At 48.6% G+C, this 25,434-nt stretch overlaps 1 protein-coding gene across 9 annotated transcripts in view; it reads left to right on the forward strand.

Moving 5' to 3' along the window:
• Window positions 1-25,434, forward strand: part of LOC111069365 (voltage-dependent T-type calcium channel subunit alpha-1G) — an 86,882-nt gene that overhangs the window by 22,398 nt on the left and 39,050 nt on the right. For all 9 annotated transcript variants that reach the window (XM_041594548.1, XM_041594545.1, XM_041594552.1 and 6 more), the window contains exon 3: window positions 20,969-21,950. In XM_041594548.1, coding sequence (XP_041450482.1) covers window positions 21,040-21,950 — 911 coding nt within the window. In that variant the 5' untranslated portion in view covers window positions 20,969-21,039. The remainder of the gene's footprint in view (window positions 1-20,968; window positions 21,951-25,434) is intronic.

Raw genomic sequence — 25,434 nt, forward strand, 5'->3', positions numbered from 1 at the left:
GTTTACCATTCGCTCAAGGCGTTAACCTAAAAAGAGTATACAAAACAGAAAACAGAAACACACACAAAAAAAGAGAAAGCGAAATTGCAAAAAGAAAGGCAAGGAAAGGAAAGGAAATAACCGAGAAGCGAAAAGAGAAGAAGAAAATTGCGAGAGGGCTGGCTGGCTGTCCATAAACAAACACGAAGCAGCGGAGAAGCGGCGGAGCGGCGATGCGGCAGTGGCAGTGGCAAAGGTGAAATGTGGAAAAGAAAAGGAATGACTGAGTGAGAGGCGTACAAGGAGAGTGGTTGGCAAAAACGGGGCAGAAGACGGAGAATGAGAGTGAGAAATGAAGGCGCCGCCGAAGGTGTTGGAGGCGGAGACGCCACTTGATAAGTTCCCGCCGTCATCGTCCTGTCAATCGAATGATGTCACATGCGGCATGACGTGGTGGCACATGTCGGCGTTGTGGGGGTTGGGCGGGTGGCGGGTGGCGGGTCTGAATGCAAACAAATAACATGCCCGCCACGAATGATATACAAATCACGCGGCACATCACACACACAGATGCACACACGCGCACACAAATTGCACTTGTGTGCAAGTGGGAGGGCATGGGGGGCAGACAAAAGACTCGGCGATGCACTGCAGCATCTCCAGCGTCTCCGCAGAAGTCTGACAGAGCCACAGACAGAGATGGGAAAAGAGAGGCAGAAATGAAGATGAAGATGGCATCAACTCGTGTCAGCCTACAAAAGGATAACACACGGGTTGGTTATGGATATGGCAGCTGGATAGGAGCTGTAGGATGGAGTAATACGATTCCCATTCCGATTCCGATTCAACAGCAAGCTGAAAGCACACGGATTGAGGTGTAGCCGGGAGCTGAAGTTGGGCTGGGTGAATTATTTATGATTTATGCAAGCTATGACACTGAATCATACGAGTATGCACTCGTATTTTAATGGAGATTTGTAGAGAGAACCGAAGCCACATTTATAGCTAGAGATTTTTTATAATTTCATTTAAGCTTAAAATATATAAATACTTTTAATATAAAATATATAAATACTCGCAGCACTCTTTTACATGTATGCAAAGCGAAATGGAAACATTTGTCTCCTGTTACAGAACCAGAAACAGAAACAGGGCCAGAGCCAGCCTCTGCCTGGATCCATATTGCTGCTCGTATTCGTGTCGGTGTGTGTGTGCATTAATCCGTTCATATTTTATGTCCGTCTGTGCCATAAAATCAAAATAAGAGCCCAAGCCAAAGCCAAAGCCCTAGACATCGCTGTAGCTGTAGCTGGAGCCATGAAGCCTCCGACCTCCAACCATACGCGTACTCTTATAATCTATTCGTATTTATATAAAGTCATAGTCACAGTCACAGTCAAAGTCATTGTCATATTCATAGTCGTTGTCGTTAAACAAGATTTGCATAGCAGCTCTTTGGGTGGATTTGCATGATGCAGATGCAGATGCAGCTGCAGCTTCAGAGGCAGTGGCAGTGGCACAGGCAGATGCAGGCGTCATGGCGGGCAGATAGATGAGATGGTGGTGCGAGTCAGTTTGACATTGTTGCTCATTGCGACCAACGAGCTGCATCTAATGCAAATGCACAAATGCGATTTATGACAGCCCCGAACACGGTTCCGTGCGGCACGTTCTGTGCGGGGTGGGGCATGCAGGAGCATGCAGCATTCGAACAGGCGACACAGATTGAGAGCGAAGGATGCGAAGGATGCGAAGGATGAGTTTTGCAGTTAATGCTAACATTGCGCCCTGCTTTTAGTTACTGTCTCAATCTCAGCAGGCTGCTCCTCCACGAGCTGTACATAGTTTTCGTGGAGAGTCTGTGCCCCGTGCCCCACCACTGCACTCATCATCCATCATTTAGGGGGACACCCCACCCATACCCTCCCTGCCTCTGCCTCTGTCTCTCTGTCTGTCAGTTGGCCCATTAACGCGTTTGCAGACGTATGGGGCCCTGGTGCCAGTCCCTAGGCCATCCATGGTCATGTGATATGACACTGTGGGGCTCGCTGCCCGTTTAACATTTGTCCCCCCTGCAAATTCAATAAAAATATTTGATGAATTGTCCCCCGAAATGGAACTTGTTCACACAGTTCTGGGCTTTGCCAATATCTCATGGACTTCGGACTTAGGGAGGGACTGAAAGGACGGACAGGAGTGTATTAACAGTTGATAAACAACATCCCAAAGAGAGAGCAGCAAGCAGTAACAGCAAGCAGTAGCAGCAAGCAGTAGAAGCAAGCAGTAGAAGCAAGGGAAAGTTGATGGGAAAGTATATAGGAAAATAGGAAGATCAGATCAGAGTTCATTATCTTTTTGAGCAGGCAAATGCTCTGGCCATGCTTCTTGCAATCCATTTCCGATTCATAGACCCCTTCCAAAGCCATCGAACACGTGTTTCCCGCAGTGCAAAAATTAAGTTGTTTTCCGTGGTGTTCTCTATGGCTCGTGTATCCAGTACTACGAGTGGTGGGTGGCCAGTTTGGGGAGGTGGGGTGGCATATCATGTGGCAGCAAAAAACAAACAAAAACTCACGTCATTTTGCCCATTTGGCCATTTGGCAATAAGCAAATAAATAAATAAATCATTTTCGTGTGTGCACATGTACGTGTGTATTTGCTGTGTATGTATTTGTGCGTACACATATATCGCTGGATATCAACTGATATGCTGTGTGTCGAGTATTATCTACCACTTGACTGCGAGCGTTGACAGCGGCGCCAATGCGGCTGCCGCTGCCGCTGCCCCCCTCGTGGGCACACATGTCGCCTACTTGATATTCGCCATGCAAACCCCCCCAGCCCACTTTCCGCTCGGCTCATAGCATATTTCATATCTTTAGCAGCGGACTATCACTCACATATCGTACGGCTGGTTCCCCATCGAAACTATTTTTGGGCATTTAACAAAGGAGCACAAAAAAAAAAAAAGTAGAACGAGAGGGCTGGTGGGGGGGAGCGAAAGCATTTCCATTTCCATTTCCATTTCCCCCAAAAAGAATGTATGTATATGTATTTTTAAAAGCAATTTTCCTAGTGCCAGTGGCTGGGTGGCGTTTTATTTTTCCCCTCGGCTTTTTGCTGCCTGCCGCCTGCCGCTGGTTCATCTGCGCTGCTTTTCAAGTGTCCATCAACATGTTTGACAAGTGCGCTGATTTGCCACGCCTCCCCCCCACACCCACACTGGCCCACACTGGCCCACACTGGCCCACACTTCCGTGTGCCACCTACCCATCGGAGCATTGGGCCAACCCACCGGATCACCCACTGAAATTCACTCTGTGTGAGTCATTATTTGGCCATGCTTGCAATTTCCGCTGGATCTCCATCCCCCATCCACCATCCACCACGCCTACGGTCTCCTCCGTGTCCTGTTCTCCTCCAACCGGAAGTTGTTAGCCCGGCCAGCATCAAGGGGCGTAGGGGGAGGGTTCCAGGGACAGGGCTATATAGCTATGGCCAGGGCCATGTTGTTCCAGCCTCTTCCAAAAAACCTAATGAATAATGCAACAGTCCATTGGGGGGCCTGCCTGCCCCAAGCTGGAAGCAGAGGCAGAGGCAGAGACAGCGGCAACAGCAGAGGCAGAGGCAGCGGCAGGTAACCCGAAAAAAATTCTTATATAAAAAGGAAGAGCAACAAAATAAAGAGAGAGGAAAACTTTCACCAATAAAATATTTAAATCGAATACTTTGGGAGCTAAGAGCCAGAGCCAGAGCCAGGGGCAGAGCCAGAGCCAGAGGCTGGGTGGGAGGAGGATGTGCAGCTCGGAGCTATCAGAGAATGATGATCATCGCTCGTCCCCTCACGCGGTGATATTGCGGGGGTAGCTCTGTCTTGGGCACTATTTCTCATCATATTTATACAGAGAAGAGAACTTAAGGTTTTTCTTTTCGTTTCGTTCGCAAACTCAGGGATATTCTGTGGGTATCCTCACCAACTACTACTCTATGATTAAACAATTAATATGGAACATACTCGTGCATTGATACACCTACCTACCTACCTACCTACCTATATATCATTCGGCAAGTGGTGTATTTCATTCGGAAAAAAAAAACAGAGAAAAGACAATTACCAGAAGCTCTTCAATTTGCTGTGAAGATGAATGGAGGAACAGAAAGTTTGTTGCGTTGCGTGGGAAATTGCCTCACCCCCCCCCCCCCCCCCCCCGCCCCCCCGGCCGGTCTCCCCCCCCCTCCCCCCCCCCCCCCCCCCCCCCGGCCCCCCCCCCCCTTTCGGTGGGGGGGACTTTGTGTAAATCAAAGCGAACATTTCACTTGGCCAAGCCATCGGCCATCGGGCCATTGGGCATCGGCTGGCTATTGGCCATCGAAGCCATTGTCCAAATGGCCTTATGCAACTTTAATTGAATTGCACGCTAAGCCTGAGGGCCGGGCCACTGGAGCGGAGGAGCGGTGGAGCAGGGGACAGGCGGACATTCGAACATTCGGACAAGGACACATTCAATATTCGTTGACAGGCGGCCGAGTCGAAGCTAATTTTCATTAGATTTATTGATTGGCAAACAGAAGGACTGAGACTGAGGGCCAAAGTGAGAAATGTTAAATCGACTTAAGTGGCTTACCCACCCAACCCAACCCAATCCGACCCAGCCCAACTGATCCCAAAATCCATCCCTCCATATCACTCCCCCGATGGAGGGGGGAAAAAGCATTTTCCCACAATTAAATTCATGGAGCAGCATGGATGGAGTTTTGTCTGTGGCTTTTCGTTTCGGTTAGTTTTTGTGTGTGTCTCCACTTGATGTAATTAGCATCCAAATAATGCCATTATAATGCTGATCCATTAAATATGCATTGGTGCATTAGGCCATTGGGCACTCTACCCACTCTACCCTTGCCCCTACCTCTCCCTCGCTCCATGAGAGTCCCTGCATTTTGGTGGCTGGCTCTATTGCAACCGCCAGCAGATTCCACATTAGATTCCCATTAAATTCTGATTTATTGGCGAGAAAAGCACACACAAAACAGAGTGAAAGAGAGGGCAGAGGGCCTGCAGAGAGAGAGAGAGAGAGAGTGAGAGTGAGAGTGAGCGAACATTTTGTCAACTGTTTTGTGGGCAACGTAGCGTATGCGTGATATGCAATCGGCTAATTATTGATTTTTGATTTTTTTTCTGTTTGTGTTTGTGTTTGTGGACTGTATTCCCGGGGCAGAGCCATGGCATTGATGGCATAAAAACCTTTAAACATTCAACGCCACAATGCGAAACGCAGCTTCGGCAAGCAAAACAAAAATACAGCCGAAGGACACACAAAAAATACAACAGACATTCATAAATGTGCAGCTCTGTGTGTCTGTCTCGTGTGTGGATTTCTCGATGAATTTCCCAGGTAATGTGATGCCTGGCCTGGCATCATTCCCATCCTTTTGCCACAGAAATGGTGCAAAAATTCAGAGCATCAGAACTTGAGCAACAACAAAGAGCATTTGGAGGGGTATAAAGAGATTTTCGGGGTTTCAAATCGCCTTAACTCACTCACAGATGCATAACTCTGAGTTCCGCTCTGAGTTCCACACTCGATAGTACGTAGTATCGAGGGACATTTTTCCCAAGTCGTTAAATACCTGCATACCTGCATGTTCTCAGTGGAAGCTACTTACCGCTTTATGCAGACGCAAGATGCTTCATTTGCGCCCAAAATTCAATCATTTATATGCAGCTCTCGTGCAAGCTGCTTTGGGGATTAAAACATGAAACATTTCCTTGTCGATTCTTGAGGTTTCTTCTAGCATCTTCCACCGCATACAACGAGCAGAAGAACTGATGATGCAGAGAGGTACCTCAACCTGTGTCGCTCTTCTGTCCTCTTCTGCTGAGACTTGTTTAAGGCCATGGCCATGCTCTGCTCAGCTCTGCTTTTGGCTCTGCATTCTGGTGTAGTATCTGGCTGTTGTCGCCTTTGTTTCACTCTGGACCCAAAACAATGCCCAGTCCGAGGCCCAAAACACAAACGCAAACCCACAGAAAACAAGCCAGAGCAAGAGCCAGAGACAGAGCCAAAGCCAGAGCCCAATGTCTGTCGCAGTACTAGGGCCCAGTCCAAGATTCAAAACCTAAGGCGGTAATTACAACGTTTCCAACGTTGTCTGAGCATCAGCCTAGGCCTGGCCTGGCCTGCCCTTGCCCCCTTGCCTGCCCTGGCCTGGGTCCAGGGCACAGCTACAATTGGCCATTGTCTCCGGCAGGTGCAAGAGATGCAAGAGGTACCAGGATGCATGCTGCAGGGTGCAGCGTGCAAGGTGCAGGAGCCAGGTCTGTGGCTATTGTTGAGCCAGAACAATTGCAACTGGCCCAAGTGCCGTGCCGTGCCGTGTCTGCGCCTGTGCCTGCTGGTCTCCTCCATCCTTCCAAACTGCCGGAAGTTTACTCCTTGCCGATGCCAGTGAGGGTTCGTCCGTCCATCCAGTGGTTTGTCCCTCCAACTGTTTGTCCCTCCGTTCCTCCGTCTTTAGTTTGTTAGCTGTCATTGTGTGGCCTAAACTGGTCTCCCCACTGCTGCATGTGCTGCTGGTTTTGCTGCTGCTGCTGCTGCCTTCCTCCGTGTCATATCGTGTCTCATGGCTCCATTGTTGTCATTTTCGCTGCGGGGCACAGCTAAATTGATAAATGCACCTGGCTAACTGTACGCCAGTTTGGCTTTCCCTCTCGGTCTTCATCGTCCTCCGCCAGCATTTCCCATTTCCCTTCCAGCGCTCTTGTTGCCCCTTGATTCGCTGTGCATGCTGTGAATGTTGTTGTGAATGTCTTTGTTCCTGGCTGGCATTTGTTCTATTGATTCGATTGCCGGCTGCGATCGTCTAATTGATGGCATGTGATGCTCACAGTCGGGCTGCTCCACCTTTGTCGAGAGGTTGTGTACGCTGATGGGTCCGCGGGTGTGTGGTGTGTGGTGCAGCAATTGACATCATCGTGGTTCTCCTAGGGGGGGGCCCTGAATGGGTTGTATAATGGTTAAATTGCTCTTTGTAGAACAGTTGAAGAGCTGCCTTAAATTAGTTGAAATGCGGGAGAACGTGTAGAAAGTGCCAGCATTATTATGGCTCCAGCGAGAATTTTGATATCTAATTAGATGGTATAACAGTTCGTATAACAGTTTGTATAACAGTTTGTATAACAGTTTGTATAACAGTTTGTATAACAGTTCGTATAAAAATGGGAAACTAAATTTCTGTTTGTTAAAAGCTCAAACTAATTGTTAAATACTGAGGGTTAAATTGAATTAAATCACAATAAATTATAACAGTTTCGGGACCCCCCACAGTACGAGTGCACAGCGTGGGTGCACTCAATAGTAATTGATGAAACGCAAAAACTCGTACAACTCGTATGGCAACCACGCTTCAGGGGCGCTTCTCCCTGGACACATCAAATCACGGAGCCTGCCCCCCCCCTGCACCCTGCACCCTGCACCCCGCCTCTGGACATCCACTCAATGTCATACATTTTTCGGCTGGGATGCGTTCCACCTGCAGCTGACAGCTGACAGCTCCCGCCCCATTTGGCCTTGGGCTATTACTGCCATGGCCACTGCTGCTGCTGCTGCTGCTGCTGCCACTCCCCGGCTGCATCAACAGATGACACTCCACTCCACTACACACACACAAATACTGAGAGGGGAACGAGAATTGGAACGAACGAGCGAACGAACCCTTTGTGCCCGGGCTGCGACCTGAACTCTCACAAGTGTTGCCTACTTTGCAGCGCAGCGGCATGACGGCAGTGCCCCTTGCCCCTTGAAAGGTTGAAGCTGCAAAGCTCTGCATGTTGTCAGAGTGGCTTATAAATGGTGCGTACTGAGAAATGCATAAAAGGACGTAGCTCGTGCCCGTGCCCGGGGTACTCTGATCCGAGCAGCTCCCCCATGGCACCTCGACAAAGAGCGGGACACAAAGCAATGTCAGCTGCACTAATGCAGCTGGCACACACGCGCACGCACACTCCCGACGAAAACACCTTTACTCTGGCATGTTGAAGCACTTTGAGTGCCTTTGTGCTCCTCGTACGCTTTCTGCCTCAACTAACTGCCACTACTCACACCAACACCACCCTTGCACCCCTCCATCGATGATTGCGCGGTGCTCAGGGGCTTGGGAGGGCTGGTGGTAAGGTTGCTGGAGTCGCTCGTGACTCGTCGCTGGTTTTTTTGGCGCTGCCTTTTTTTGGTTTTTGGTTTTTATTTTCGGATAGCGCTGTGCACTTTCAGTTTTAATGAAGGCATTTAGCAATACGATGCCGAAGAGCAAAAATGGGAAAACTAAAAGGAAAGCTGACACGCAAATTGCTTGCAAATTGCACTGCACTCGACCTTTGACATACCGTTTGACTGTAAAAGGGAGCAGAGAGCAGGAGGCTAAAAGGCCGAGCCCGAGCCAGAGCCAGCAATCAGCAATCAGCATCGATTCCACTGCAGAGTTGAAGTGATTGAGATTTGTGTTAGAGATTCAGACACAGAGACAGACACAGTCACAGGTGAATTTTGTCTGCTTTAGGACTGTTACACGAGCCACTCAGCAGGGCTGGGAGTGACATTCACCTATTTCAAATTACTGATTAAATTGTTATTGGTAACAGTTCGCAGAACTATTATATGGCAGCCTGGAACTATGTTCTCGATTTTCTGCAGTGTCCCCATTTTGTTTTCCTGTTGAAAATTCAATCAAAAATTGTTTAAAATATAGAAATGTATTTTAAATCCATCCTTTAAATTCATACTGGCAGTTGGACACGCTTGGACCGATTCCCATCCAAATTCAGGCGCTTTAAGTGCCCCTGGCACTGGCACTGCCACTGCCACCGCACGGCACCGCAACACCTGATACGAGTATATCGTATAGGATATCTGTGCTCTTGCCCCACACCTGCAACGAAAGTGTTGTGCAGACACCGACACCTCTCTGCGAAACTGAAACCAGAGTCTGAATGGCAGAAAGCATCAGCAGCAGCAGCAGCAGCAGCAGCAGCATCAGCAGCTGGCACTGAAAATGAAACTAAAGTCGCTGCCAGGCATGCGTGAGTGTCGACACGAGACAAACTTTTATATTTTGTGAGTCTGTTTGGGTCTGTGTTGTGCGCTGCCGCTGCTCCATATGGCCCGGGGGGGTCATTCTGGTGACCCCAATCCTCCCTGCCTCACACGCAGCGTTTGTCTGTCCGTCCGTCTGTCCGTCCGACTGACGAGCGCTAATTGATTTCAAGCCCCGAGGGCCGTGTGGCACCGTGGGAACGGCGGCGACAACTGTCCGGCAGAACAGCTTAATTATGTTTCGAGTTTTGCCAATTGTTGGGCACCCAAAGAAACAAAAAAAAATGACGAAGGCGGGAGAAAGGGAGTCCTGCCAAAAATGCTGGCAGTGTGGGAGGTGGGGGGGTGTGAGAAGTGGTCTCTTCTGAGTTGCAGTCGGTGGCAAGGCCGGTGGCAAGGCTGGTGGCAAGGCCAGGTTAATTAATTTCTGTTTTTCCCCTCCGTCGACAGGTGGCAAAGTTTTCATTCAATCAAGTGTGCCGCCGCCAAAACTGCGAAAGAACTTTGAACTTGAAGTTTTTTTGGCGGCTCCATGGCTGTCTCTCCATCCCCCTTTGCCACTGCCGCTGCCGCTGCCACTGCCACAGTCTCTCTCTCTCGCTCTCTGTAGCATGTCTTGTGCACCAATGCCAGTGCCAATGCCAGCATTTTAATTAGGCTAATTAATTTTTGGCACAAAAACCCAGAGAAAACCCAGAGAAAATCCAAGCCAACAACAAACTTTTCATGCAGCCCCAGACCCGTACCCGGACCCGGGCCTGGTCCCACCCGCATTCGCCCTTCCTGTGGCTGCTGCGGTGGAGGCGGCTGATGCCGTAAGATGGATAAAAGTTTTGCAACGAGCCAAGCGCCAAGCGCCAAGAGCTGTGGCAGCCACATCAGCTGGGAGTGCAACAGGAAAAAGTTTGCGCTTGCAGCTGCCTGCCAAGACCATGGCAATGCGTAGTTCTCATAAATTCCGAAAGCAATTCAAGCAGGTCTCAAAAATCAAAATCAAAAGCTGTGCGAGTATAACAGCTGGTTGAGGGCTGCGGTGTGCGCGGCGGACAACAGGTTGTGGTGTCTGTATAACTGTATAACAGTCGCAAGTTGTACGAGTTATAATACAATAAGATTTACTCCGGGGCAAAGGCCTTGTAGTTATAGTTATCAATTATTTGTACTATCGATTGTGCTTGGACGAGTTTGAGGCTCCCAAAAAATGTTGATTCGAACTTATGATAAAACTTTAAACTCTGGGAACTTATTGGCACCAACAACAGTTCGTTATTCAATGATTAATAATGATTACAATTATTGCGAATTATTTGAGCAAGTAAAGTCTGAAGAGTGCATAATAATTGCAAATGCAGCCTCCCGAGTATAAAATCTAGAAAATGCCACAAAATGTTGCACAAACATTTGCCAAATCAGCCATGGCAGGCCACATCCCAGTCAACCCGATACCGACACCAAAAACAGTTAATAAACATAAGTTGCGGGGGCGGGGCGGTGTTCAGCCGGGGCATCTGTGGCAGTTGCCGGAAGTATGCAGGCGAGCGATGACAAACCCGTTTAGGGCTTGGGAAGTTGAACGGCCTGCCATGCCCATCGCCAGGAAGGAAGGAAGGAAGAACGAGGCGGATGTGTGTAATTTAAGCAGCGGGCGGGACGGGGACACAGGCTAAACGCTGACGCAGACGCAGACGCAGACCCAGAGCCCCGTAGTAAAAATCAGGAAACTTGCAAAACAAAAATCCAACCAAAAATGCAACACCCAGAAACAGCACGGAAACGCCAACAGAAACAGAGTACAGAACACGAACAGAAACCGAACATCCAACCGCCGACAGCGAGCGTCACAGGTGGCACGGTGTGTTCGTAGTCCTGGTGCTGATCCTATCCTGTGCTGGTCCTGTGCTGGTCCCGGTCCTGGCTTGTGGCTAAGGAGTGGCTGGGAGTTGAAGTCCATTTGAATTCAGTGCCAAATATGCAAAACGGCCAAATGCACTTAGTCGATATGGCAGCTCTTTTGGTTTGAAGTTGTTTCCAGCTGGAGTTGCTGGAGCTGCCGGAGTTGCACCATAAATCGTGGCAACTTGCGCGCTCAAAGAGCCGAAAAATGACATCTAAGCAGGAGCAGGACGAACAAAACATTTATGGCCCAAGGGGGTTGGGGTATGGATGGAAAAACAAATGGCAGAGTGAGGAAGAGAGAGAGAGAGCTTTGGCATCAACTCAAGTGGCCATAATGGCATAGACGATGTACAGGAAGCATCGTGTTGTTGCTGCTTTTGCTGTTGTGGCTGTGGCTGTGGCTGTGCGGAAAGTGTCACAGGAAACAGGAAGTGCGGCAGATAGCAAAGCAAAAGTTGGCTACGTCCCAGTTGGAGGACAACGACACCGACACCAGAGTCCAGAGCACAGGCAGAGACACAGACACTGGGACTGGGACTGGGACTGGCACTGGGACTGGCACCACCCTCTCTCCATACACCATCAACCAGCATCAGGGATGATCATCAAGGTCTGACATTTTCCACTCGACAGCCACAGAGAAACGAAACACAAATCTTAAGCCGAACTTATAGAATCCTCTAGCTTTCGCTCTACCTCATTACTCTGCGGTGCCCCTTAATTATGCGCTCATTAGAGGACCACCCGCTAGCGCTGCTGCCATCTGCCATCTGCTTTGTGGCATACAGATTTGACTGCTCCCCAGCCACAGCCACAGCCCCAGCACCATCAGCACCAACCCCAGCTACAGCTACAGCTACAGCTACAGCACTCGTTCGAGTACAGTATACGTATACTAGTTCAATTGAATGCATTTCATTTTATTTCATTTCATTTGGTCTCTTTTTGGTCTCTTTTTGGTCTCTTTTTGGTCTCATTTCGGTTGCAGTGCGGCGATTGCGACTACTCGTGACGAGCGGACTGACAAATATCTTAATTGCGATGCTTTTTCGAATGCTTTTCGAATGCCTTTTCATCTCGCTTTCAACAAAAAATAAAAAAGAAAAAGCAAAAGCAAAAGCAAAAGCATGAGCGAAAGCAGAAAGTAGACAAAATGTGGGCCAGGCCAGCAGCAGATTCTGCTGGGGGATCTCTTTACTGAAGGAAAGGGTTGGGAGTGGAGTGGAGTGGAGTGGAGCTGTCTGGCTGTGTGTGTGTGGTAAATGGAAAGCTGCCTAATGGCCGCTGGCAAAGGCAAAAAGGCTGTTGCCGCTTCTTCTCGTTGTTGTTGTTGAAACTTTGCAACCTTGAAGCAGCAAAAGCAGAAAGATTGTGGCAGGCAAAAATTGAATTTAATTCAAATTGAGCTTGCGAACAAAAGAAATGAGAGCTGCACCGACAAAAAACAACACAGCACACAGCTCACAGCTCACAGCTCAACAATGTCTTGGCATAGTTATCCTCAACCCTTTTCTCTCTCTCTCTCTCCCTCTCTCCATCTCTCTCCATCTCTTTCTATGTTTTTTTGTCTGTTTCCTTCTTCTGTTTTTGTGGCATGTGCTAAAATAGACAAGTTTATTGCCAGTTTGGGGCTTTGGGGCAAACAATGACGAGGCCAAAAGGGTAGACAAGTGCTGGGCCTCGGCCTCTTTCTACTTTTTTTTCTCTCTGGCAAAGGTCAATGTGTATGTGTGTGTGTGTGTGTGTGTGTGTGGCGCTTTTTCCTCTTTTCTTATGATATTCTTTTGGCACTCTGTGGCGCTGGGGTTTTTGTTTCCATTCGGAACGGGTCAGAAACGTTGGGGCCATAGGCTGACAGTTGTCATGCTGCGAGTGCGAGTGCGAGTGGGTCTCAAGGTGAGAGCAACTTGAGCCAAAGGCTTCTCTGATTCAGCAGCAGAGGCAGAGGCAGCAGCAGCAGAATTCCGTGCCCCAGTCCCTGGCTTGGGCCTTGTGCCATGTGACAGTGTCTCTGGCAGTGTGGCAACTGTCACAAATTGGACATGATGCAGCATCTGCTGCTTACCGATCCCCGGGTTTCAGTTACAGCCTGGCACTATCTCTCAGCTGCAGCCTCAGCACATTTGCGGTCCCGTATGTCCTGTGTGTCCTGTGTTTGCACTCTGCTATTCATATCAGTGTCGTGCCGCAGTACTCGTACTCGTACTCGTACTCGTACTCGTACTCGGACCTTAAGCCTAATTGTCGTACAATGTTTGGGGGTCTATGTGGCACGTGGCACGTGGATGTGTTGGTTGTGGTTCAGGTTTTAGCTTTTTATGATGGCCTGCCTGGCCCCGAGAAGTAGGTTAAAGCGACCAACACGCTCAATGCTGGACAGGCCAGAGGTCGGCGGTGCTGGTGCCGGTGCCGGTGCTCTCCGCAAGAGTTGTATGACAGTCGTGTGCGGACTTGCATATAACGGTAAGTCCTTGTATGACAGCCAGCAAATTGTGGCTTGCACAGCGGAATAGCGGAATAGCGGAATGGCGGAATGGCAGTGTATAAGTTCCCTAAATGTTGAAGGTTATGTTCAAGGCAATTAATTGTAGCTGCACCGTTATCAGGTGGCCAAAGCGCCCACAAGCAGATCACATGAAAAATTCAAACCCATCGAGCGGGGGCTGCATACATACATAATGCATAGGGAATGTGAAATGCTTGTATAACAGTCTAACAGTATAACAGTCTAACAGTATAACAGTCTAACAGTATAACAGTATAACAGTATAACAGTCTTGAAATTGTTTAATGATCATTAAATGGCTTAACCCATGTATAACAGTTTTATAACAGTTTATTTACCAATTATATAACAGTATAACAGTTAAACAAACAAGAAAACAGCCACCACTTACTTCACTTACTTATTCATTTGGCTCAATTTGTGAATTTAATGGCCAAATGTTGGGCCGCCTCTTCATTTTGCCGCCATTTCCATTACATTTTATGAGCGGCCCGACGGAGGGGAAACTTTGCTTTTCCAGGGCATTTGTTCTCCCATCGGAGACCGGGCAATTAGGCAAGTTTTTTAAGATGCTCCTTCTGCTGCTGCTTATGCTGCTCCTGCTGCTTCTGCTGACCTCTGCCCTCCCCCCGCCCGCCCGCTAATGGCCGCCTATTGTGCCGAGGACTTTGGCCTAATCAACAGCAGCCGCAGCAACCAAAAGCAGCAATTGTAGGTACGCAAAGCAGAACAAACAAAAAAAAAAAGGAAAAAGGAATGGAGGAAAGGAGGAAAGTAAATTATTTAGCCATTTTGAACGGTTGATGTCGACCTGACGGCCAATTAAAAACCAAAAATTGCGTCAACTGACAAAGCAGACAAATGAGAAATGTAAGAGAAATAAACGGAAAGTCCCAAAAAGGTGGAGGAGAGCATTGGAAATGGTGGGTGGCTGGGGCGGCAGTTGAGGGCCAAGTTTAATTGAAAATTATCAAGAACAGACGACAAAGTAATAAAAACGAGAATAAATTTGAGAAATATGAAGCTGAAACTGAAACTGCGGATGCTGGGGCTGGGACTGGGGCTGGGTCTGGGGCCAAAGGTGGCCCAAGAAATGCCCAAGGAGACTCTGCGAAAGAGGATTTCCTCTCCGCTTAACAAACTTCATGGCGCACTCGAGATACTCCATTTTAAAGACATTACGATGGAAGGCCGCCTGGTCTGCGGTACGTGTATCTCTGTGTCTGTGTATCTGTGTGTGTACCTGTACCTCGAGTGCGAGTGCGAGCCGACACGTTTTCATTGTTTGATAAAATGAAATTTTATGGCATACACCGCGGGACAGGGGACACTGCCTTACAGAGGATTGAGTATATGGGATAGAGGATAGCGAAAGCGAGATAGAGAGAGAGAGAGAGAGATACACAGCACGAAAGAGAGGACAATAACTGACCGAAAATTGAAACAGAGCGGCTATGAATTTCCCGGCACAAGACAATGTCCTAAACGTGCTCTCAGTTCTCGTTGCTAGCAGTTTTTTCTGGCCCTGGGCCTCAGACTCAGTCTAAGTCTGGGCATGGTCCGGGTCCATGGACCTGAACCTGAACCTGGACCAGTTCTAAGTACTGGGCTCTGAGGCCCAACTTTAGCTGAAGCTTCACAGAAACAGTTTTCCCCAGACTGCAGCGTGGGGGCGGCGGCACGACAAACAAACAAACAAACAGACAAAAACCCAGCAACAGAGTTGCGCAGGCCGAGGAGCCCCCAGGAGTGCGGAAGCGGCGGCAAAATGTTCAAGATAATTGAATGAAAATTCATTCGTGTGTTTTTCGATTTGGGAGTAGGTCGTGCAGAGGGAAAAGTTTTTGTGTCCCATCCTGAGAGCCCCTGTCTGCCCTGCAGCTCCTACCGTCTCACCGTCTCCCCTCCTCTGTTTCGCTCTGTGTCCCCATCCATCCAGTTTTTCCATCTGCTCGTTCTCTGCTGCTCTTCCCTCTGTGTTCTTTCTGCACCTTTTCGCCCCGCTGTCCCCTGATTGTTGACCGCCCCGAAAATGCGTTGCTTTTCGTTTTCTTGTTGGTTTTTGGTTTGCTTTTTGTTGTTGTGTGTGCGTGTTGTGTTCTGATGTTCCTGGGTGCGGCAGAAAGTATTTACATGTCGTTGTCATTTCCGAATTTTCCAACAGGATGTACATCCCCTCCCCTATACATGTGAGGGTGGCTGGCGGCTGGCGGCTGGCGGCTGGTGGCTGGTGGCTGGCGGCTGGGGGCTGGGGGCAGCACAAATCGAATTAGAGCTTTGTTGTCCCTTGTTGTCTTATTTGTTTAATTTGTGAAAAAGATGCCTGGATGCCTGGATGCCTGGATGCCTGGACCCCTTATGCCACAGTCTGAAAATGCTTGCTTGTTGTCTGGAATCCCTTTGGCTCAACAAGTTGAAGACCGGAAAAGAATTTGCATAAAAATTCATGGGGTTAGCCCATGGAGCTGAAGCGGAAACCGTCCCTAAAAAAAAAGGTTGCCATCTGCATCATACCTGGGATATATGTATATCCCTTTCCCTATCCTTATCTGTATCAGTATCTGTATCTGTATATACATATGTACACCGATTAGTGGAAATTCCCAGCAGCATTAAATCAGCATAATTCCGTGATTTCACTATGCAATTTCCTTCGAACGATCTCAGACTTTGAACGTTTTGTTTTGGGTTGGATACAAAATGTGGCAAGTTTCCTTTGGTTTCGTTTGGTGCCGCGTGCTGCTGGGGCATGGCGTTCTCAATGTCAGCGGGAAAAGTAATTTACAATATCGATGCGACATGGCCGCAGCCTTGGCTGCTGGATGACTTCCATTTCCGCCACGCCTGCCGCCACGTTTTCCACAGGCTTTCCTTTGCCAAGCTGTCAGCTTTTTACCTGGCTTTGGAGCCTCCTCCTCCTCCTCCTCCTCCTCGTTCATTTTCATTTTTGTTTTTTGTTTTTGTTTTTTTCTGCTTGTATTATTTAACAGATGCCGCTGCCAATGAGGCGAAGATGAAGGCAGCGGCGGTGTTCTCATTACTTAAAAGCGACGCCAACGTTGATTGAACGAGTCGAGGGCGAAACGACACGGACACGACACGGGGGGGTTCGGTGGTAGCCTTGTAGGTTGGTGGCGGCGGAGGGTGTGAAAATTGTGAAAGTGAAACTGAGAAAATGTCAGTGCATTGCTGCAGCTCTGCGGGCATGACGGAGTGGAGTGTGTGGGACACGAACATGTAATTCGATTTGTAAGTCGATTATTGAGCTGCGGCAATCGATAGGCGAATGCAAGTGATAGCCACACTTAAGAGTATAAAGCCGCAGATAGCAGGCTCTTAGTTATCGGTGATGGCTTACGATGGCTGGGATACTCAATGGATTGAATTGATTATGATTTCCATTACCAAATTGAATTGCTCTGGCCTCAGTCTCAGCAGCCTCTGGCATCTTCCGCTCACTGCTCGACACGTGCATTTTTACACCGCTGAATATTTATCGAATAATGAATAAGTCCTGCCACACACACACAGACAGACAGACAGACAGACAGACAGGCAGGCAGCAATAGATTCCATTAGGCGTATTACCTAAGAAAAAGAGATACAAAATTTATTGAATTGCACCCAAAATGAACAGAACAGAAAGAGAGGGAGAGGGAGAAAGAGAGGTACCGATACAGAAATATGTAAAAAACGCACAAGACATGCGGATGCGGATGCGCGGATACATATTGCGGATGCAGAAAGGATACTTTGGATGCTTAAGGGGCAAATTTACGGATGTGCTCAACCGACTTGCAAGGTGGCTGCTACATCTTTTCGGCTTGGCTTTGTGGACTGTGGACTGGCCCGCCCTGCCGCTTTGGTTGTAAAAAGCGACGCATAAAAATGTGAATTTTATGCCCGTGTATTTAAAACGACAATAAGCACCGCCGAGACTGTGTTGGAGTCGACTGTGTGTGGTGCCTGGGGCAGTGGGGCAGAAGTTAAGCCCAAATCCTGCGCACAGGCAATCAAAACAAAATAAAAATAAAGGTGGAAGAACAACCATAAAGAGGCAGTACCGAGGAGTAGGAATAAAGCGAGACAGAGGGACAGAGGGACAGAGGGACAGAGAGACTGACAGACTGAGAGCAACAAATGCGCTCAATGAAGCTGAAAAGCAACAAATGGCGAAAAGAGAAGCGGATGAGCGGAAAAAGCGGAGGGAAATCAGTTTGAATGGCTGCCGAGAGCGACAGGGATGCAAGCAAATCAAATTGGAAAATGAAATGGAAACACGAAAGAAACTTTTCTTGCCCCCTCGATTGCCTTTTGCCTTGCTTCTTCATTTGGTTTCGTTTCGCCCAAGCACGAGCCCGAGCCCGAGCCCGTGCAGGTGAAGACTTCCGACTTCCGACTGCCGACTGGCGACTGACGACTGTGTCTGGCAGCTGCTGTACATGAAAATGAGTTTTCTTTTTGCCATTCTTTGGGCTTTTGATGCGCCAAACGAAGCCAAGCCAGGCCAAGCCAAGCCAAATAAAAATAATAATAAAATCAGCGCAATAAGCAAGCAATGAAAGCCACCAGAGAATCCACACAGAAAAAGTCAAACAGACAGAGACAGAGACAGGGACGGGGACGAGGACAGAGAGGAGGCTTCGATTTATACACAGATGAGCAATCATAAATATTAATGTTAAATACAGGACCCTGGAACCAGAGGGAGCGAAGGAACGGAACGCCAAATGGTATGCCAATCGAAATCGTGGGGGGCCATTGGACACGGCTTGATAGTCCCACGATTGGGCTCCTACTGCTACTGCTACTCCCTGCCTGGTCCCACCCCCACTACCACACACACAGGACTGGTACTGTTACAGGATGAATGTCTACCATAAATCTTCAGATAGTAGCTCTCTCTCTCGCTCAAAAAAAGAATGAAAAAAAGTAGCAGGATCTCTCCATTTGGCGACACTGAGGCGCTGTCTCCTGATTTATATGCCAACGTGCACAACGCTGCGTATGCTTATTTTTGCTTACTTTGCCATACATCCCTTCCTATCAATGACAGCGGCTTGATTTTGCATTTAAAAGTGAATTATATATCCGCAGATTTCCCAGTCAGTTTCCAGACAGTAAACAGACAACCCGCAGCCCAGCCCGCGAGAGGGTGCCCTGTCGGAGCGGCGACAGAGCGAGGGGAAACTGTGCAAACATCTTGCCACATAAGCGACAATTTATTTGCATATTTTCATGAGCAGGATATGGACAGACAATAGGGATGAGTGAGTTTTCCTGCTGGCTACTGGCTGTTGGCTGCTGGCTGCTGGCTGGAACAACAACAGAAAAGCGTAACGACTAATACATTTATTCAGAAGAAACAACTTGGTTAAGCAGGCCTTAAATAGGTCACAATCAAATGGGAGACTTGCTAGCATTATTTCCACTATTACCATTATGGCTTCAGCATTTCTTCAATCTGTACGATGAAGGGACTTTTCCGTCCTGTTTTTTTACTCAATTCCCATGAGTCATAGAACTCTGCCAGCTGATGCCAGCATTGTTAATTGTCCACTGATTATTGGGAGCCACTGTGTTGCCACTTAAAAATCGCTTTAGCACACAACAAATTGTTGTATTATTTCTGCTGTCTTTTTGTGCTGTTTGTTTGACCCATTTCAAATTGTTATCGAATTAATATTGTGACATATTTGAGTGTCGCATTGATCCCGTTATTCGGTGACAGAAACACACACACACACAGAGAGAGGGAGAGTGTGAGGGAGAGTGAGAGAGAAACCGCAGAATCCAAGCATTCTCCCCTTCCCTATCCCATTCCACACTCTGTTTGTGTTTAATTATGTATGTAGTAAGTGTAGTGTGTGTGTGTGTGTGTGTGTGTGTGTGTGCTTTGTGTTTACATGGCTGCCATGCCATGCTGTGCTCTGGCTGTGCTCTGCTGTGTTAGACATGGCGCTTACATTTCTGATATTCTGACTTGAATTTCATATAGTTTTTTTTTTTTTCCCAGCACCCCTCCCATTGCCCATTTTGGGTTTGTCTAACACATTTTCCGAAAGTATATTGAAACTTTTGTATTGTCACACTTTTGCACGTGTGCGTGTGTGTGTGTGTGTGTTTGTGTGTGTGTTTGTGTGTGTGTCTATTGTTTGGCTTGCCGCTGACTTCCGCTTTCAGTTCCGCTTCCGCCCGATAAACAAATGGCGCCAGCCAACGATTAATTATTTTGATTTCTAGACTAGGCTCCACATCCACCCCCACACGCCATACGAGAGAATAAGAATGAGGACACAAGCAGGGTGGACAGGGGGGGGTCTCATTGGGGCTTATTGGCAGTTTTTTTTTTTTTTGGTTTGCTTTGCCATAAATAATCGGCCTGCTTCCGATGAAGCATGTAGCCTGCAGATTAATGCCTGCAGAGTTATCGATAGTCGATAGCGGGGGGTCATTTATTGGGTGCATGCGGAGATGGGCTGCATCGTAAATCGATTGGTTTGCTGGTGGATTGTTGAACTCCCACAACTCGTCACTGATTGTCCATGGATTGTTTCCCAATTGAAAGCCATTCACTGTGAATGGCATGTGAATGGAATGAATCGTTCAAGCGTTTAAGCGTTTAACATTTCCTGCAGCGTAACGACAGAATCATTAGGAATTATGAATCGATTGAATGCAACCATTTTTCCATTTTGTCGATTGAACTATTTAGCTATTCAATCGATTGTATGTAAATGCCAACAAATAGCTCAAAGCAATACTACAAATATCTCAATAGCTTTAATTTGTGTGGTGTGGGAGGGGGCTGTGGGGGTTTACTTTGTCTACTTTGTGGCCGTGTGGCCATTAGAATTCCTTGGCAATTTTCTGCTGTTGTGTTGTTGCCTTTTGTGGTTTGCTGAGCCTATCAATAAACCAATTTTCACACAATTTCAGCCAGCCCCCTTTGCTACAGCTCTATCTGTGCATGTGTGTGTGCTTAAAACCACAACGAAGCACTTTTGGGCACGTTAATGCCACACACATACACATACATAAACATACACGAGGTGTAATTAATGATTGAACATATAACAACACCCAAACCAAACCCTCTCCCACTTTCACTCTCCCACTCCTTTGCTTCTTGCTTCTTGTCTGTGAGCACAAAATATGCTGCTCATTATTTTTACGCACACTAAGCACACTAGTGTGTGTGTGTGTGTGTGTGTACAGTGAGTGTGGGAGAGGTACGCACGTGCGGCTAAATTATGTTTTTGGCTTGATTACGTGGCAGGCAGGCCAGAGCCAGAGCCTGAGCCAGAGCCAGAGCCAGAGGAGGTGCGCTGCGGTGCTCGCATTAAAAATCAATTCGAGGAGCAGGCTACGTTGCCAAGTGCCCCACCACCACCCGCCACAAGCCCCACCCAGCCACAGCAGCAGCGGCATAATTTTATATTTGATTTTAATGACTCGACTAATCGCCATTTCCCCTCTTTGTTTTTTGGCTCATTTTCAGCAATCAGCCACAAAATGGAATGACCCGCGCTGCCGCGACAGGTGGCCCACACGTTGCTTAGCCAGGGGAGAATGCTGCCACAGTTAGCAGCAGCAGCAGCAACACTTCAACAAGCAGCAGCAACAGCAGCAACAGCCGCAACAGCAACAGCCAGCAGCAACATTCCGTGTGGGAATGGCCAGCGACGTCGCGTGGCAGCAGCAACAGACGGCTGCAACAACAATACGAAGCTCAACAAGAACAACAGCAACAGCAACAACACTAGCAGCAGCACCAGCAAAAAATTAAATCAAATGCATTCCAACGAAGAGCCGCCCATGACGGTGATCGTCGATGGAGGCGGAGGCGGAGGCGCAGGCGGACAGCAGCAGCAGCAGCAACAGCAGAAGGTGCCCCGCAGCGGCAGCCAGAGGTTGCGGAAAACGAGTTCCTCCAGTGCCAAGGCAGCGATACCAGTACCTGCAACGACAGCGTCAGCTGGCTCCATGCAACGCGCACATCGACAGCCATCGAACGCCTCTGGGACCGCCAGCTCCGATTCGAGAAGGCGTCGCTATCCGGGCAAGTCGGAGCGCCACGACCGACAGGATCGCCAGGATCGCCAGGAGGAGCGACGTGAGCGACGGGATCGACAGGATCGACAGGATCGACAGGAGCGCCAGGAGCAGATGCCACGCCTCGGGGCCGGACGACGGCACAGTGGTGCCTCCTCGCTGAGCGATGCGGTGGCCAGTGGTGGCGGCGGACGTGGCCGCCATCGCCGCGAGCCGCGATCGGGGGCCATCAGCTCCTCGACAGGCTCCAGCTGCAATGGCAGCTGCAGCTCCGACGATGGCGACTCCTCGCACACATCGTCCTCGTCCTCGTCCAGCTCCTCAGGCGAGCCGAATCTACCGTATCCCGGCTTCCCCGAGATATCCATGAAGGCTCTCACGCAGTACACGCGGCCACGCAACTGGTGCCTGATGCTCATCACCAATCCATATCCTTTTTGCACAAACAAAACAAAACAAAACCGAACAGAACAGAACAAAGCAGAACAGAACAGAACAGAAGCCTTCCATACAAATGGGGGGACTTGGGGAAGCTAGAGGACTGGGGGGGGGGGATGGCGACTCTAATTGCCATTGTCCTTCGCTGGCGTTTTACCCCTGGGTGCGGTGTGTCCTTGCCACAGATTTCACTGGCTGTGCGTTCGAGCCTATTGATTTTTCGCTTCTCTTTTTTCTGTTTTTTTTTTTGTCTTTCCTGGAAACTTCTCTTTTGCATAGGCCTAAGGACACACATGGGCGAGCTGCCGGCGAGCTCTTTTTAAATATTATTTCCAGGCACCAGGAGTGTGTCTCCATGTATTCAAAGGAGGTCCGCTACGAGGCGTCGCACGGGGGGAACATTACTTGCACTACATACGAGTATTTGATGTAATATTTGAATGCAGTGGCACTTGAAATATATCCAGTTAACATTTCCTTTTATTTCAGTATTTATTTGTATTTATTTGCACAATTTTGGATGAGTTTTTTACACATTACCATTGATAGTTACAGCCAGGAGAGCTTGGCTGCCTTCAGTCTGCACTGTCTCAGTACTAAGTATTTTATGCTATTTCCTAATTCGATTCCCATACACATACACACATATATTCTATATATTCTATATTCAATATATTCTATATTATATTCTCCAGCTACTTCCGTGTGGCATTCTGCAGCAAAACCTGAAAGTCAACCAAAAGAAATTTGCTGCCAGTCAGTACTTTAGCTGTCGATTAACTAGGCTACCTAGTGGGGGGTTTATCCACAGACCAACAGATCGAAGAGTATTCCACATTTTGCTAAGGGGAAATTCGATTTCGGTTGCTGGCTGCTGGCTGCTGGCTGGTACGTGAGCGCATAAATAATATATATGTATATCTGAGTGGGTTTCATCGCTGTTGTTATTCAGCTGTTTTTATTTTCCGCTCATCATACATTTTCCGCGGCATAAAGCGCGCCAATCGGTGGCATACCCATGGGCCCATGGTCCCCCATTCCTATCGAAACATATATCGCTACTGCTGGCGCCCCATGCCACATGCCGCATATGTGTACGAGTATTTGTGTGCATGAAAAATCGCTTTGCATATCGCTTTCCCAGTCGCGCGTCTTCAGCTTCCCGCTGCTCGCACTTCAGCATTCATTTCGAGCGAAATTAAAATTGACTGACGTTGATATTTATTTATGCAGCAGCCATGACACACACACACACACACACACACACACTCTTGAAAGACGCTGCCTGCCACTGCCACTGCCACGGAACTGTGCGCTGGCAGTTCGACTGGACTGGCAGGCGGAGGTAAATTATGATGATTGAGTTTAGGCGGCAGAGTCTCATTTTAGGCATCCGGCAAACGGCAAACGGCTTCGCTTGATGGCTTCGATTATCCACTTTGATATCACCCCCCGCCCTCATCATCCTTTGGGGTAGCTTGGATATGGAGCATGCCACAAGCACCTCTTACCTTCCACATAATCGCTCTCTCGACGCCTGCCACTTAATTGTTTGCCATAAATTTTGATTTTTGTCATTGTTTGCGTCTCTGTCATCTTTCTCCTGTATCCACTGTACCGTGTATTCCTTTCTATATCTTGCTAACATTTTATGGATTTTATTGTCGCTGTGGCTGCTGTCAAAGTTTACGATGCCTTGGCAGCCAGAGACGGAGACAGCGAAAGGGACATCGACAGAGATCCTCCTCTGGCTCTCCTCTGGCTACACTCTGCCCCAGCGGCAATTATTCTTTATCGGTTGCAGCACTCAATTGCTCGATGGGGAAAATCTCTTTTGCTGCTTGCAACTTTTGCCGCTTGCATTTCAATTGGCGGGCCAAGTAATCGAAATACTTTTCCTAAACTAATTTAAGTTTCAACTTTCAGTTGCCGTTTTAGAGCCATTGTTGTTGATGGCCTCATTGCCTTTGCTCCTTCCTGCCTTCCCCGTGGCCTGCCTTCCTCGTGGCCTGGCGACATTCGTCTCGGACTCGTCTCTGGCCAAGTTGCAGCTGAGGTCAGAGCTGAGTGGCGCTGGCGCTGGCGCTCGGTGGAGCGGTGTCTCGGCGCTGCTCAGACATTTGCCAAAAAGTTAAAGCCGCCTGAGTGTCGCCTGCCGCCGAATGGCCTTGCCTGGCGTATCGATAGCAGGCCAGTCCGAAAGTGTAATCAAATACGAGGCAGCCCGGCCTTGGAGCGCCGTGCCACTCCCTGGCTGCTCCAGCTACCCCAAATTAGCCAACGAGCAGCGCACACGTGGCCGGCCACATATCATTCGAAGAGCGCTGCCGGACACCCAGTGGCACGGGCGAGTGGCACGGGCCAGTGGCAGCTCCCTGCGAAGTTTCCACTTTGGACATTTTACGGCGCTTTTAGCGTGAAATGTGCATGGCTGGGTAGGGAGGGGCACGTGCAACGTTGCATGCGAGCCCACTCTGGGGAGACATACTGCCGCTGCCGCTGCTGCTGCTGCTGCTGGGTGGAGTCATCAGCATCTGGGCTGCATCCTTGTGCGGTGGCCATTAGGACCACACGGACACCAAACGCGGACACGCAGACATCATTAGCATGGAGTGTGCCTCAGCCTGTGCCTCAGCCTGGCCCTGGCTATGGGGTAATGTGAAACCGCCACTTCCACGCCCATAACTAATTATGACATGCACCAGAGGCAGATTACACACACACACACACACACACACACGTACGTGGATTGTATTCATTCACCAAAATGCCTCGCCTCGCCTTCTGCGGCATGCCACAACATTGGTGGGCCACACACTCGCACTGGCACCGCCATAATATGGGCAGAAAATCAGTTAGGAAATTCCAGAATATTCATTCCATGGGTAGGACGCGGCTAATGAAAGATAATGAATGAAAGAAAACTTCTCCTGCATTTGATAATTTTGTGGATCTTTCCTGGATGTGTTTTTTGTGCCATCGATGAGGTGCGTTGCCAGGGTCGAGGGAGTAGTGTGGAGTGGGTAGGGGGTAGGGGGTGGGACGGGGGGCCTTACTTTCGCTTGAGATCATCGCATAAAACCAATCAAATTTATCGCTTTCATTCGAGCAAAACTTTTGGGTCGCTGTCAGGCCAATTTATTTATTTTTTTTTTTTTAGTTTTTATTTTTTTTTCGCTTTCAGTTTCTTGGTGCTTGGTACGCTTTTCCTTTGCCTTTTATTCCCTGCTGTTTGCACCTCTTCAGGCCATTTGCCATTTTCCATTTCCCTCCATTCGCTTTCATTGCGTTTCTGCCCCCCTCCCACACCCCACACCCGTCTTTCGTGTATTCAGAAATTCTCAATCCTCAATCCGCTGTTCAGTCATCTTCCACGCCTTTTGCTCCTGAATTTCGGGCGGGGGGTGGGGTTCCATTGAGTATTTTGCCGCTGCTTTTGTTTGTGGGTCTTTTAATTTGTTGCGATTTCTGCAC

Source organism: Drosophila obscura, unplaced genomic scaffold (assembly GCF_018151105.1).
Source record: "Drosophila obscura isolate BZ-5 IFL unplaced genomic scaffold, ASM1815110v1 contig_29, whole genome shotgun sequence".
Classification (NCBI taxonomy): Eukaryota; Metazoa; Arthropoda; class Insecta; order Diptera; family Drosophilidae; genus Drosophila; species Drosophila obscura.